This window comes from Condylura cristata, unplaced genomic scaffold (assembly GCF_000260355.1).
Source record: "Condylura cristata isolate star-nosed mole 26May11 unplaced genomic scaffold, ConCri1.0 scaffold00029, whole genome shotgun sequence".
In the NCBI taxonomy this organism is placed as follows: Eukaryota; Metazoa; Chordata; class Mammalia; order Eulipotyphla; family Talpidae; genus Condylura; species Condylura cristata.
Window position 1 is genome coordinate 14,991,300 of NW_004567130.1, and position 14,374 is coordinate 15,005,673.

Genomic DNA, 14,374 nt, shown 5'->3' on the forward strand with positions numbered 1-14,374 from the left:
GGGCAGCGCCATCTGGCGGCGGATGCGCTTCCCGGGCTGCAGGCACTGCAGGCTGCCACGCTCCACAGCGTCCTCCTGTGGCCCGGGCTAAGCAGCCCCGTAGTGGTGGCTCTGGGGAAAAGTGCAGACTGAGCACAGGGCCGGCCAGCAGGGCAGGTGGTGTTTCCCTGCACCTGGCTGTGGTGGGACACATTTGAAAAATGTGTAGAAAGCCAAAGTCAGTTTTAAGACACACTCTGGAGCCGGGCCCTCTGGCTCGCACAACAGCTCTGAGTCTTCTGTCTTTAAGGGGGACACGGGGGGGGAGTGTCAGGGAAGTAGCAGAGCTACAAAGAGGTGTAGACCCCGCTGGACCCCCGGCACTTGCAGAGACGCGCCCTCGAAACAGCCCACCAGGGATGGAGATGGAGGGGTGGAGATAGGCTTTTAAACTCTCGCGTAAAGGCTGGCTTATAAGGCACCGTTACCCTCTCCCTGCAGGGCCAGTTAACGTTGTAGCAGAAGAGGCTGGCTGAGGTCGGCTTGCCTGGAGCCGAAGGACTCCGGGCCACGCTCACCAAAGGGCGCGTTACGAACAGGCTGGGAAACCAGAGGGTCCCGTGCGTGTCTCATTTTTCTGCTGGACCAGCTTTTGGCAGTGAGTAACAGTCTAAAAACTATTTTTCAAGTTTAATTATTTTTAGTTGCTGGAAATTTAGGCGTGGGAGACTACTTGCAAAGTGTTCTGTGAAGTAAGACTGGAAGGGATTGCTGCTTAAGAGAAAAAATTGAACCCAGTGTTTCAGTTGGACTGAGACTAGTGGGACTTGTGGTGGGAATTAGAAAGCAAACTGTACAAAACCAAATGGTGCTATACAATACAGAGAGATAAAGAGATGAGTGGAGTGGCACTGAGGAAAACCTCTCAAGCATGGTCATGGGGGCACAAGACACCATATGCCAGCGGGGGAAGTGATAGACCTCATTGGCTCGGTGCCCCCGGCTTCTTGCTGAAGGCAGGGGGCTGCGGGGAGCGGCGAGCCCCTCAGCGAGCCCCCCGGGCCTCCCACTCGCTGCCCACAGCGCTCCTCTCCTGAGCCTCCCTTGGGCCTTTTCTTAAATCAAGTTGTACTTTCTGTCTCAGAAAACTGCTCTTGGCTTGCTCGTTCCTGCTGCCCGGCAGAGGTGGTGCGGCCCCGCCCCGTTCCCCTCTTGACCGCCAAGTTAGTTCAGGAGTGCGTGGGTTTTGAATGTTTTTATTCTGCTGATTTCTAACAGCTGCATCAAGGATCCCTGGATCGGGCCCACATTGTCTTCAGATAGTTGAAAAGGTACAAAATGTACAGGTGTCTGTCAGACAGGAAGTATAAACCTGACGAGTTTAATTTTTTTGCGCGCTATGAGCGTGCACTTTTGTAGTTCAGTTTCTGGCTGCCAGGGACACGCTCCCCAGGGGGACAGTGGCGCCTCTCCACGCCATGGTTCCTGCAGTGTGGGCTCCACCCCCACCTGGAGGATTATTCAGTGAATATAGAAAATATCTAATTTTTGTAGCACATGTTGTAGACATAATCGTAAGCAAAATAGTTATTAATAAAAGAATTGTATAAATATATAGTTATAAACTGTGGTAAAGACATGAGGAGGAAAAAGTACTGAATACCGCAGGACAGCAGTGTGAGGGTGTCTGGGAGGGCAACACCCCGCTCCCCACTCCCAGCCTCAGAGCCCCGTGTGTCCGAAGGCCCCCGGCAGCTGGGGCAACAGGAGGAGGGGGCAGGGCATTGATCTGCAGTGTCAGTTTAGGGTGCTCCCAGCCCCCGGAGAGGGGAGAGCACCACGAACAAGCATGAGGGGACAGGAGAGGGAGGCAGCTGCGGAGTGCGGGCTGCTTTCGTCCCACCATGTGAGCCCGACGCCGTTACTCTCGCTGCCCCCGCGAGACTCCTCCCTACATACTGTCGCGGGGGAAAGCCAGCGCCAGGTCATAGCTGCAGCCTGCCACAGAGTCACAGGAGGAGCAGCAGATGGGGAGCACGCTCTGAAAAGCCAGCTGGTCGACTGCAAACTCGTAGGCGTGGATGAGCCCCCGATGTCTAGAGAAGGCAGAGAGGGGGCGTCAGCTCATTTTAACAAGTACAAGTGACCCCCGTACCTGCAGCCACTGCACGAAAAACACCTACGAAGCTGTCAGGCCCACGAGGGCTATGACTTCCCTAAACAAGTCAGCACCACTCCATAGGGCACTTCCATCTTCACAGGCAGACATGGAGACGGCCTGAAGTCCCGGGGCCTCCCACAGTGCCCAGCAGACCCGGAGGAGGCCTAGAGGGGCGGTGGGGTCCCTGTACCGAACACTAGAAGCCCAAGACTGGAGGTGAGCAGACAAGCTGCAGCAATGGACATCAGCAGACCCTGGGCTCCCAGTGTGTGGCCTGGCCTGCCCTCTCTGAGTGACTGAGCACAGACCCAGCCAGCGCCAGGGAACACTTCCTGTGCGCCCAGGGAAATGGCTGGTCTGTGGCCACAGATAAAATCAAACTGAAATGGCCCTTTCTGAGCACCCCCAGGTCCAGACCCACCAACTGACCTCCTGTGAGAGGCGAAGCTGTCCAGGTCAGCACTGCGCACTGCCCTCTCGTAGGGCACGTTGGCTGTGATGAGGCTGTGCTTGGTGAAGGAGATGTGCCTCACAGGGTGTCTGCAACACAGGGGAGTTCTGGTGAGGCCACACCACTGCTGCAGCACAGATCCCAAAGCTTCCTTCACTTCGAGTTCCTTCCCTTGAACTTTGACTCAACTTTCATTTGAACTATCAAATGACATGGCCTTTTCCGTTGCTTCCTTACCTCTTCCCTTCCTACCACTGAATTTTGCCTTCCTTGACTCTTTGTTTCCCTTCACTGACTCCTTCCCTTCTCATCCCAGACTCTTGACATACCTTGATCCTCCTCTCCTCGCGTGTCCCCTGACCCTGCGTTAGGCCCTCCTCATGTGCTGCCCCCAAGCCTCACTCTCCTCGACCATGCCCCAGACTAGACCTTTCCCTCATCCTCCCCACCCCCAGTGTTTCCCTTCTGTTCGCCCTTCTTTCCCCATTCAGTTGTTCCCTTAACTGGCCTTTCTATTTCTCTTTTCCTTCGTTTTCACTTCCCTTGACTTACCTTTTCCCTGACACTTCCCTTCTTTCACCCCACTCCTCCTCCCCTGGACCTTACATGAATTCCCTCACCCACCCTTCTCACCCTTCCCGCCACCTGTCCCAGAGGACAGATAACTTGACACAGTTCAGCCGTGTGTGGGAGAGAACAGCTCCCTTGTGGCCAGCCTCAGACAAGGCAGTCCTGTGAGCCAGGTGTTCCCTCTGCAAAGGGGCAAGGAGCAGCAATCCTAAAGGGTTGTGTGTGCCCACTCACAAACCCTGCACAAGAAAGTTTGAGTTTATGTGGCAAATGCTTTTGTCCATTTTATAAACATCTAGTAACTACTATTGTGACAGCACTGAGTGCAAGTAACCATCAGGGAGGCTCCTAACCTGTTACAAAGGTAAGATACACGCCCACAAAACAGCCACACAGAATTCAGAGGAGGGATGAGTGCGTCCTGCTCTGGGGGGTGGGGAGGTCAAGAAAAGCTTTTGGCAGAGGAGTCCCAGAATTGGAGAATTATGGGGCGTCCGTCTGAGCCCTGCACTGTCAGTCCAGAGCCACCAACCGGAGAATGGCAAGCACAGGAAGACGCAGGCCGTGTGGCAGAAGACAAGCGACCTGGCTGGCGGTGAGGCCTGCATGTGCATTACAAGCCCTTCCCCTGGCTTCTCACCTGTGACCATCCCAGGGAGTCCAGCTTGTCAGGGAGAAAAGTTGAGAGCACTTCTGGCATCCAGGCCACAGAAACAGAACTGCTGGGGGCAGTCCCAGGCCGGGACTCAGCCGGTGGCCCTACCGCCAGGTGGAGCAGCTCTTTAAATGGATTTCCTTAAAGCAAGTATCAATAGTTCTGGGATTCGCAGGTGTGGCGTTTTGGTTGCCTGTGGGCACCACCTGCTGGTCACTCAGTGCACTGCCATGTACTTGAGAAAAAGGGTTTGCTGAGGAAAGAAAGGCTGGACAGGCCTTAGTCTGCTGACAGAAGCACTCATTTCACTGCCCTCCAAGGAAGAAACGAATTTTTCTTTTAACCATGTAGTTGAAATGCAGACCACACGGCCTCTGCATAGGGCTCACTTTGAGTTAGAGGACAAAGGTGAGGCCCTGGCAGATGAGAGTGAGCTCCTTCACCTTGCACAATCCCTTGCACCAGAATGTGTCAGAATCACCAGAGGAAGGCTGTTGCTCATGTTCTTCCCACTGAAGTAGACGACAACTCAACTGCCAAGCTTCAGTTTCCTCATCTGGGGATAACAGCAGGCAGCCCTAGGTCAAGTGAGGGCACACTGGTGGGTCAGGACCACAATGACCATGACTCTTACCTAGAATGCACCTCCCACAGCTTTTGGTTCATCCGATAATCCCACACAGAGACTAGGCCTTCCTCGCCTCCACTGACGACTTTCCAGTCGTCCATCTGCACTGCGGAGACGCCGAGTTGGTGGGCTGACATCGACAGGGCGACTTTGTCGGTGCGTAGGTCATGAATCCTCACCCTGGAAGGCCCGAGATGAGCCCAGAGAAGGGGTAGTGACATTAGTAAGGAAGTGACAAATTACTCCTCGGTGGTGTTGGTCTGTTCACAACAATCCCATAAAAACACAGGACTCCTGTGGGTGCACCTAAAGGCTGATGAGGAGATAAAGGTTTTATAGGTCAAGATGCAATAGGCATGATCTCAGAGCACCTGGGACAAGCACGCTGGCTGACTGCTCACTGCGCCAGGCAGAGCCTGGACAAGGCCACCCCTCTGCAGACGGCCGAAGGGAGAGTGGACAGCCAGCGTGGTCATTCTGATGGCAGTGTAAAATTCTACGGGCAAGAGGTAAGTCTGAACATTTGCCTGAAACCCAAACCCTAATTTTGATTGGAAAAATAATGCACTCTGGGTATCTGACTCCGTATTACTTGTTGAAGTTTGGGGGCTGGGATGGCATCTTCAGTGACTAAGCATAATAGAATCATGTACAGTTGGCAGTCACTAAAGTCTTGTAATAATCTTTTAGAACCTCTTAAAATACCTTATATAAAGTACCCACACTAAACCCCACACAAGACAATTAGCGAGCAGAAACCCCTCTATGCACTAGAGACACCACCAGACACGTTTCAGGACCTAAGCCACAAGTGCTGCATCGAGTGTGGCGTCTGTCAGTGCAGAGGGCCTGAACTTCAAGTCCAGGGGAAAGACAACTGCTGCCCTGAGGGGCCCCCACTGCCTCCAGGGGCACTAGACACGCACAGTGGTGCATGCTAACCACACTCGCTCAGGAGGGACCCTACACGCTGCCTGACATCTATTACAGGTCTGACATCCACTCTGAGCTGAACATTCTCTGCCTTGCCCTACCAAACTTGAAGACATACTGACTTTTTTCAAGACAGAAAAGTGAGCTACCAGTAGACATTTTCTGAAAGAAAAAACCAGAAAGGGCTGACGCGCGCACACACACAAACCATGTATGGGAACCAGGGAGAGGCTGCAGTGAGATCCTTTGCCACAGAGCAAGGCTGGTCTGTGTGAAGGACACGCTTATTTGCAGGTGAGAAGGAAGAGACTGACCAGAAAGGTAGACAGAATGCAGGGCAGAGAGCACTGAGTACTTTGTGACAGTGGGCAGTTACAAATGTTGGGTAACATCTGCCCAGAAACAAACCCCAAACCTAAGTGGATGTAATTTCTTTTCTGCAGTTTTTTTAAAATAGTACTTCTGCTTCTTTAGTTGATCTTTAAATAACCTAGCTGAGTGGTGAATTTGTCGGAAATGAGAACTGCCAAAACTAACCCCCAAGAGATAAAGTGCAAACTGGGAAAGCTGTCAAGGAACAACAGTCCTGGAAGGAAGAGCCGGCACAAGGCCTTCATGTGCCGTCCACACGCTGAGCGGAGGCAGGCAGCGAGGGCTGCGGGGGCCAGCCGCCTGCAGTCTGCGAGGAAAGGAAAAAGACAACCGCCCCGCACCCAAGAGGGCAGCCGCGCAGGCCCAGCATCGCCGGGAGGTGAAGCAGAACCTCCGAAGCTAGGCTATTTCACGTTTAAACATTAGCCGCAATTAGACAAGTTTATCATCCAGATTTAACAAACTACAAACTGTAGTTTGATTACATTTTTAAAGACAAAGTCCACTTTCTGTAACTTCCTTAAATGTTCAGAATGGGAAAGACCTTTCTCCACACAAAACCCAGAGTGAGAAAACCCAGATATAAACCCACAAGTTTATGGACAGCTAATTTTTGACAAAGGAGCAAAGATGATACAATGGAACAAAGAAAGTTTGTTCAGCAAGTGGTATGGGAAAACTGGGAAGCTCTATGCAAAAAAAAAAAAATGAAACTAGATCACTGCCTCACTCCAGTCACAAAAATCAACTTGAAGTGGATTAAAGACCTAGACATAAGAACGGAAACCATAAAATACCTAGAAGCAAAGATGGGTCAAACACTACACGACATACACTTCAGCGACATCTTTAAAGACAGAGCACCCAACGCCACAATAGTGAAGGCAAAGATTAATAGATGGGACTACATCAAGTTAAAGAGCTTCTGTACAGCAAAAGACATTACTAAAAACAAACAGCCCACTAATTGGGGAAACATTTTCTCACACAAAAGTAGTGATAGAGGACTGATCACAAAAATATACAGAGAACTGATGAAACTCAACAAAAATAAACAAGCCCATCAAAAAATGGGCAGTAGAGCTAAAAAGACTTCTCCAAAGAGAAAATGCAGATGGCCAACAAGCATATGAAAAAATGTTCAACATCACTTGTAATAAGGGAGATGCAAATTAAAACCACAGTGAGATACACCTCACCCCAGTGAGAATGGCACATCTTAAAACAACTAGCAACAACAAATGTTGGCGAGGATGTGGAGAAAAAGGAACTCTCCTGCACTGCTGGTGGGAATGCAAACTAGTACAACCACAATGGAAAACTGTTTGGAGGTTCCTCAAACTGCTAAACATGGCGCTTCCCTACGACCCAGCAATCCCACTCCTAGGTATCTACCCCAAAGACACAAAAACACTGATTGAAAAAAGATACCTGTACCCCCATGTTTATTGCTGCTTTATTTACAATTGGAAAAACATGGAAGCAGCCCAAAAGTAGATGACTGGATTAAAAAGATGTGGTACATATACACAATGGAATATTACTCAGCAACTAAAAAATAAACACATGCCTTTTGCAGCAACATGTATGGAGCTGGAAAAGATCATGCTTAGTGAGATAAGCCAGAAAGAGAAAGAAAAATACCAGATGGTTTCACTCATAGCAGGAGTTTAAAGGATCAGGGGAGAAAATAATAATAATGAACAGCCATATACCAGAGACATTTTGTGGGGGTGGAGTGGGGAATGGGATCAAAAATGGGGGCAGGGAGGGAAGTGCACAGGACTATGGTGATGGCACACAGGTGACTTGATGATGGGAAACCCACGGGGATTACAATTGAGATGAAAAAAAAAAAAAAAGTACAAAATGATGTAAAAATAAACCCTTACCAAAAAAACCCTCTCCACTAGTTTCCTGTGCGCGCACTGCCCAGCACATCTTCAGTAGTGGAAGGCGGGTTCTTGTCAAAGACAACTGTCGCCCTGCTGCGGAAGATGTAACAGCTGCCCACCCACAAAGCAAGCGGCCTGGACCTGACACTCAGGCGGAGGCCCTGCCAGGGCCAAGCTAGAAACCAGCCTGGGGGGTGGGGGCCAGTGCTACCTCAGCTGACGCGGGGGTGGGGGGTGTTGGTTGAGGTGTGGGCAGAGCCTGTCTCAGCGGGTGCATCTTACACACACAGGAACACAGGGGGCAAGGTTCTCAGACTGAGGCCCCCCAACAGAGGGGACATTCTTGCTTTACAGTCACTAACATTAATTACATAGGCTAAAAGCAGGATAAAGAACTTGTGAATTATTAAACCTAAAAAATGACCTCTGTGTTCCACATATTACACTATGTATTTGTTCTGAAAAGGCAAAAATGAAATAATAGATTAAGAATTGGAACATCTATGAGAAAAGGGTTGCCAAGTTTGCAGGACTTTGGTGTTGGTGAAGTTTTAGGAGAAAGACAATGTATGGCAAAGTACTAGTCAAAGAGTAAATGGCAGATTATTTTTCCAGAATCAATAAAACATGCATCCAAAACACTCAAGTAGCGCTAGTCAGAACAAAAACATCTATTTCAGAGTATCATAATCGAGAGGGTAAATGTCAGACATTTTAAAAGCAGCCTTAAAAGCAATCTGAAGGGAAAAGACACTACCTATTACAGAGTGATAATTAGGCTGACAGGAAAAATGAGCAACTTTTAGTTTGTCAGCACACAGATGGCAAAACTTACTAGCTCCATCAACTGAGTGCTAGTTAAAGCAATTCCATCCCCCCAGACACGCCATCCTGCACAGTTGTGGCAGGATGAGGCAGCTCTCTACCCCGACGGTGGTCACTGGGGATGGGGGGGTTATGTGTCCCGGGAGCGGCAATTGTGCAGCACCCCAGCTGACGAGGCTGGCCAGGAGCTCTACTTCTCCTTTGTGCCATTTTTTTTTTGTGTGTGTGCAAGTAAAACTGAAGAAACCCTAAGACCAGGATGGAGATGATAAGAGTAGTTACCCTGGCAACCGAGGAGGGGACGAAAAGCGGCTCTTGCCACTTAGTCCAGATTCTGCCATGCAGTTCCAGAAGAAAGAACTCACTCATGTCTAGAACACTAGTTCGGCCCTGCTAGGGCCTGTAAGCACGAGCTCTTACAGGGGTGTGCTGCATGCTCCCCCACTTTCTGGGCATGGACCTGGGACTGGACAGAAGCAGAGAGGACAAGAGATAGACTGTGAGGGCCCAGTGTCCCTCTGCTGACACGCAGACACATCCTGCGGCATCTGAGGGTAGGAGAGCTACGGCTGCCTGGGTAGAGGAGTGACAGGGCAGGAGGGCTGGGAGCGGTGCTCTGCTCTGCTCGGCACGAGCTGCACTGCTTCCTAGTGCGGACCTGAAAGGATGGGGAAGAACACTTTTTAGCCCAAGTACTTTTTGATGCCTGTCTGGTTATTAACAAGGGCTTATTCTGCTGGGGTGATTTTTGTAAAGAGCCCCTCTGTTGAATATTTATACTCCATAATTTACAGTTTGGCTGTTTAGAAGACAAAGGAAAACACAAATTTGGTCCAGAAGTTCAAAGTTTGCCATCTGTTTTCCCATTGTATTTAGACATCAGCATGGATGACTCCAAACAAAATAAACAAATACACCAAAGAAACAGCATTAGCGTATTTCCTATCACTAAGAAAACAAAAATGAGCCAAAACAGACTTGAGCTTTTCCCTTTAGGACAAAATGAAGAGCGTTTCTATGACCTCCCCCAGAAAGGCCACACTCTGGTTTTTGTCAACAGAGAGCAACACAACACCTGGTGTGTGAGGCCCACAGGAGCCATCCAGATGCACACCAAGGAAGCTCGGGGCACCACCAGCCCCACTGCAGTGCGCCCTGGCGGAGCCCTGTAACCTCAGCCCTCGGTACCAGGCACAGGAAACAGGTAACACAGCAAATGGGCACAAAAACATGCCAAGATAATGATTCCAGGGACAGAGAGAAGCCAATGTTAGATGTTGTGAAGCCTGATCTAGCAAGCATTTCATCAACTTTGCCCGCTGAAAAGAAAAATAATTGGTCCAAAGGCTGTAATTGTATTATGTTTAATATTCATGGTTGGCTTTGCAGGGCTGTTCCAACACTCCCTCTCTCCAGTCTCTCTCTAATGAAAATCACACCATAGGAGTCGGCCCTAGCCGGCCAATTAAAACAAAAGACACCAGAACCTTCCAAAGACTCCAACAGAGGAGCATCCATCTGATGGGCAGGAAAACGTGCTGGACGGAGAGGGAGGCACGCTCCAGTCGGTCCTGTGCTAAGAGCTCTGAATGACTTATTACAACACTTGCAGATGGAACAAATACAACATTTACACCCCACTCACTCGCTCTCTAACAGCAGGCAGCAGGACCAGAAGTACACCACAACTCTGTATTTGTCAGGGCAAGAAGTCAGCTCTGGGACTCTTTAATTGGGGCCACCACCAAGACCTGGCTTCCCATTGGTTTGGACTAAATAATCCCACTTCATAATCAGGCAAACTGTATTTGATGGCAAAGATAAAATTTATTCAGACTCCAGCTCTGCCATTTCATTAAAGAGGGACCTGACCTTCAGCGATATTTCTAACCAGAAAATAAAGAGAACAAGCAAGAGGGCACTGAAATGTAGGGATTTTTCAAACCAAATTAATCAAGAAACTGATATTTTTTTAAAAAAAGAAATCAATACATGATTCTATTTTACTTCATTGAACCTGGACTAGTAACAGGATCTAAAAATATAACCTTTTATGCCAAAATCAATAGCTCTGTCTACACAGTACTGGGGATGGCCTTTTGTGAATGATTCATCCTAATTTGTGACGAGAAAACATGCATTTTCAGGTAGAATTTCCCCGTTTAGTCCAGCCAGGCTCTGCCTACTATTTAAAGCCATAGCTCTGAAGTTGAGTTCTTGGTATACTGCCCAGTAAGAGTCCCGGGACTAACCACTCGACCTTCCTGGACCTGTCTCCTCTGCCTGGCCAGTGCTAGATGGTCTTGAAGAGCTCTGCTAGGCTGAACATTCTGTGATCCTTAAGACACCAGTTCAGCATGTAGACATTAACATGTAGACATTAACGATGCTGTACATGGCATTAAAATAATAAGATGATAAATAATAATGATCCCAAACTAGAAACATGAATACTGTTTAACTCATTGTAATAGTTGTTTCAGTTTTTATCAGATGAATACTACCTGTACCTTACAGTCAGTTGATCTTTGATGGTGCCAAGACAATTCAATGGAGAAAGAATAATCTAACAGAAGATGCTAAGACAACTGGAAATCCACAAGGAAAGAATGAGAATGAGACTGGGCCCCTACCCTCACACCATATATACAACTTAACTCCAAGTGAGTCACAGGCCTACATGTGAGAGCCAACACTAATATTATTTGAGGAAAAAACAGAGGAGCAAATATCTGTGACCTTAGGTTAGAAATGGTTTCTTAAATGTGATATCAACAGCACAATAAATAAAGCCATCCCCTGAGGACAGGTTGAGCTTTTGTACTTTAAAGAACACCACTGAGGAAATGAAAACAGAAATCATAGAGTGGGAGAAAACATTTACAAATAATATACCTGATTAGGGATCCAGAATACATCATCTTTGCACTTCAGAAAGATAATATGATCACAAAATGGCCCAACTATGTGGATGGACATTTATCCAGAGAGGCCAAAAAGCACATGAAAAAATGTTCCTCATTAGTCTCAGATAAATGAAAATCAAAACCACAAGGAGTTACCACCCCATGCCCATTATGATGGCTATAATCAGAGAAACACCAACTTTTGGTGAGGATGTGCTACAGGTGGAAATATAAAATGATGCAGTCACTTTGGAAGAGTCTGGCAATTCCTCAAAACAGTTAAACAGAGTTGCTACATACACCAGCAATTACACTCTTAGGTATATATACAAAAGAATAAAAAATACACACACCACAAAAATTTGTGCATGAATGACAGCATTATTCATAAGAGTAGAGACAACCCAAATATTCATCAACTGACAAGTATAGAATATTCATAAAGTGGAATATTATTTGGTTACAAAAAGGATTGACATGCCACCAGACTGATCTTGAAAACATGCTAAGTGGGACAAGTTGATAATAAAAGACCTTGTGTTAGATTATTCTATTTATATGAAATGTTTAAAACACGCAAGATCCACAGTTTAGCGCTTGTCTAGAGCTGGAAGGTTGGAGAGGGAAATGGGAAGGAGTTGCTATTAGACACAAAATTTCCATTTGGGGTATAAAAGGTTTTCTAAAATTGATTTAGCAATGGGAGCACAACCTTGTGAGCTTACCAAAAACAATCTTCTGTTTAATTTAAACCAGTGAACTGCAGATGTATTAATTTCTGTAAAGCTCCTAAATTTTTTTTAAACATAAACCCAACTTTGAGTTGAAAAAAGCAATAGGGTTTGTTGGTTCGGTGAATGCTGCCTTGACAACCCACAAATCTACCCGATGCCTCACCACCCCAACTTTTACTTTGGTTTTCCCTCATGGAGCACAGAGAAGCTTCTCGTTAGTCCTGATTTCAGGAAAAGGAACGAGCAAGGGCAGATGAGACAGAGCAACAGAATGGGAAGGGACCTCAGTAAAACAGCCCTATATTGCTGACTCCAGTAATTCTCTGTTGTACAGCTTTGAACTGTGATGATGAAGCATGGTTACATGGTGAATTTGAAAACACTGCTGATCAGAGGCTGGGAAATTGAACCTCACAAGCAGGTTACACAAGTGTGGAGTGATCAGCCCCAGATTTGATATGCAACTCAAAGATCTTGAAAAATAGTACAATAATCTGTTCCCGTCCTGCAAATTTGGTTTTGTGGTACTGAACACTTCAGATGGCATCAAAGACCATGAAAACAAAATCTGGGATTCAAATAAAATACCTCAATGGAAAAAAAAAAAGTGAGAGTTCTGAGTCTGGCCGAGGTGCAGTAAGTTCTTTCCTTGCCTTGGTTTTCTGCTGTCTACAACTAAAACCTCTAGACAAAAGAAAATAAAATGAATACATGAGGATGTGGAGAATAAAGTCAATCAGTGGACTGTGAAGAAAGTGACCTGCTGGGGCAAGGGTTTCCTGTTTACTCACCACCCTGCCCTGTATGTATGAGCTCCAGTCGTGGAGTGCCAGAGGAGCAGAACCCAACAAAGAATGCCACCTGTCTGAGGAACCAAGAAAAGGGGTTAGGGCGGGGGTTAATCTTTGTGAGGCTTTCCACCTCCTCTGTAGTTTCACTCCACAGGCAGTCTCTACCCTAGTTACCTGATGGAGGCAGGTCACTCTCTTTGAGAGAAGCCCTATCTTCTGGTCCGAAGCCCATGGAAATGAGTCCTTGAAGACTGGAAAGGACTGGAGACTGGAGACAGGAGAAAGGAGAGCCACAGACTCCACCTCCTCTCTGAGCTGTGCAGGTGGGATCCAGAGCAGTTTAGCAAAGGTATGGGAACTAAGAAGCCTGTGCAGAATGGAGGTCAAAGTGGAGTCAAGGTCTGAAAACCTTGAAATAACCACCCACTGAGACAAAACAGAACTTGTAGTGTGAACCTAACCTAGGTGAAAGTTTAGCAACAACAAAAATAATCAATATTCTCCAAAGAAGTACACATAGCATTCAAAAAGTCCAGGACACAATCCAAAATTATTTGATGTCCCCCACACTTCAACCCCAAATAATAAAACCCAGGAGATCTGACTCATTCTCAAGGGATAAAAAAAAAATAGATGTCAACACTAAGATAGCCCAGATTTCAGGAGCCAGCAATGAGCTCGAGGCTTCCACTGTAACCACATTCCACAAGATAAAGATAATATGGGAAAAATAACATTTCTTAGCAGAGAAACAAACTATGAAAAAGAACTAAGAATCTGAACCAAAATATACAAAATCTGAAAAAAGCCAGTGGATAGACATCAACTTCATTCAATACTGAACGGTCATGACAGAGCAGAGTCAGTGAGCCTGCAGTCGGGGCCAGACAGAGCACACGGTCTGAAGACTAGAGAAGAAGCAAGCAGAGAGAGTGAACAGTGATTCTGGGCCTGTGTGGTAATTAGCTGTCCGCACCAAAGCAAGCTGAAGGAAAAGAAAGGATTAGTGTGGGAAATAGTGGCCAAACATGGCCCAAATTTGGGGGAAGACATAAATTTACAGATTTTACATGTTTAGTGAACACTAAACAAGTTAAATCAAAAACAGCACAGTCTTCAAATGTATAAAATAAAGCATGATACATATAAACAAAACAAAACACCAACACCAAAGTCCTGCAGACTTTCTCTTGGCAACCCCTTCAAACCTTTCTCTTGGCAACCCTTTTCTCATAGATGTTCCAATTCTTAATCTATTATTTCATTTTTGTCTTTATGAAACAAATAAATATTTTAATTGAAAATATACTGACTGTAGGAATGGAAACAACACTTAAAATGCTGTCCATTAACTTTAAAATGCCATTGTAAAAGATATTCTGGTTTCATGGATGTGAAAAAAATTTTTTTTAAAGATTTATTTATTTATTCATACAGAACTAGGGTAGAGGCCAGAGATGCAGAGGATGAGAGG

The 14,374-nt window shown here is 46.8% G+C and overlaps 1 protein-coding gene across 1 annotated transcript in view; it reads right to left on the minus strand.

Moving 5' to 3' along the window:
• Nucleotides 1-1,219: 1,219 nt before the first annotated feature.
• FBXW8 (F-box and WD repeat domain containing 8) overlaps nt 1,220-14,374 on the minus strand; it is a 99,786-nt gene continuing 86,631 nt past the window's right edge. Inside the window, exons 10-12 of the mRNA XM_012730840.1 lie at nt 4,451-4,624; nt 2,570-2,680; nt 1,220-2,075 (exon numbers count right to left, since the gene is read on the minus strand). Coding sequence (XP_012586294.1) covers nt 1,931-2,075; nt 2,570-2,680; nt 4,451-4,624 — 430 coding nt within the window. The 3' untranslated portion in view covers nt 1,220-1,930. The remainder of the gene's footprint in view (nt 2,076-2,569; nt 2,681-4,450; nt 4,625-14,374) is intronic.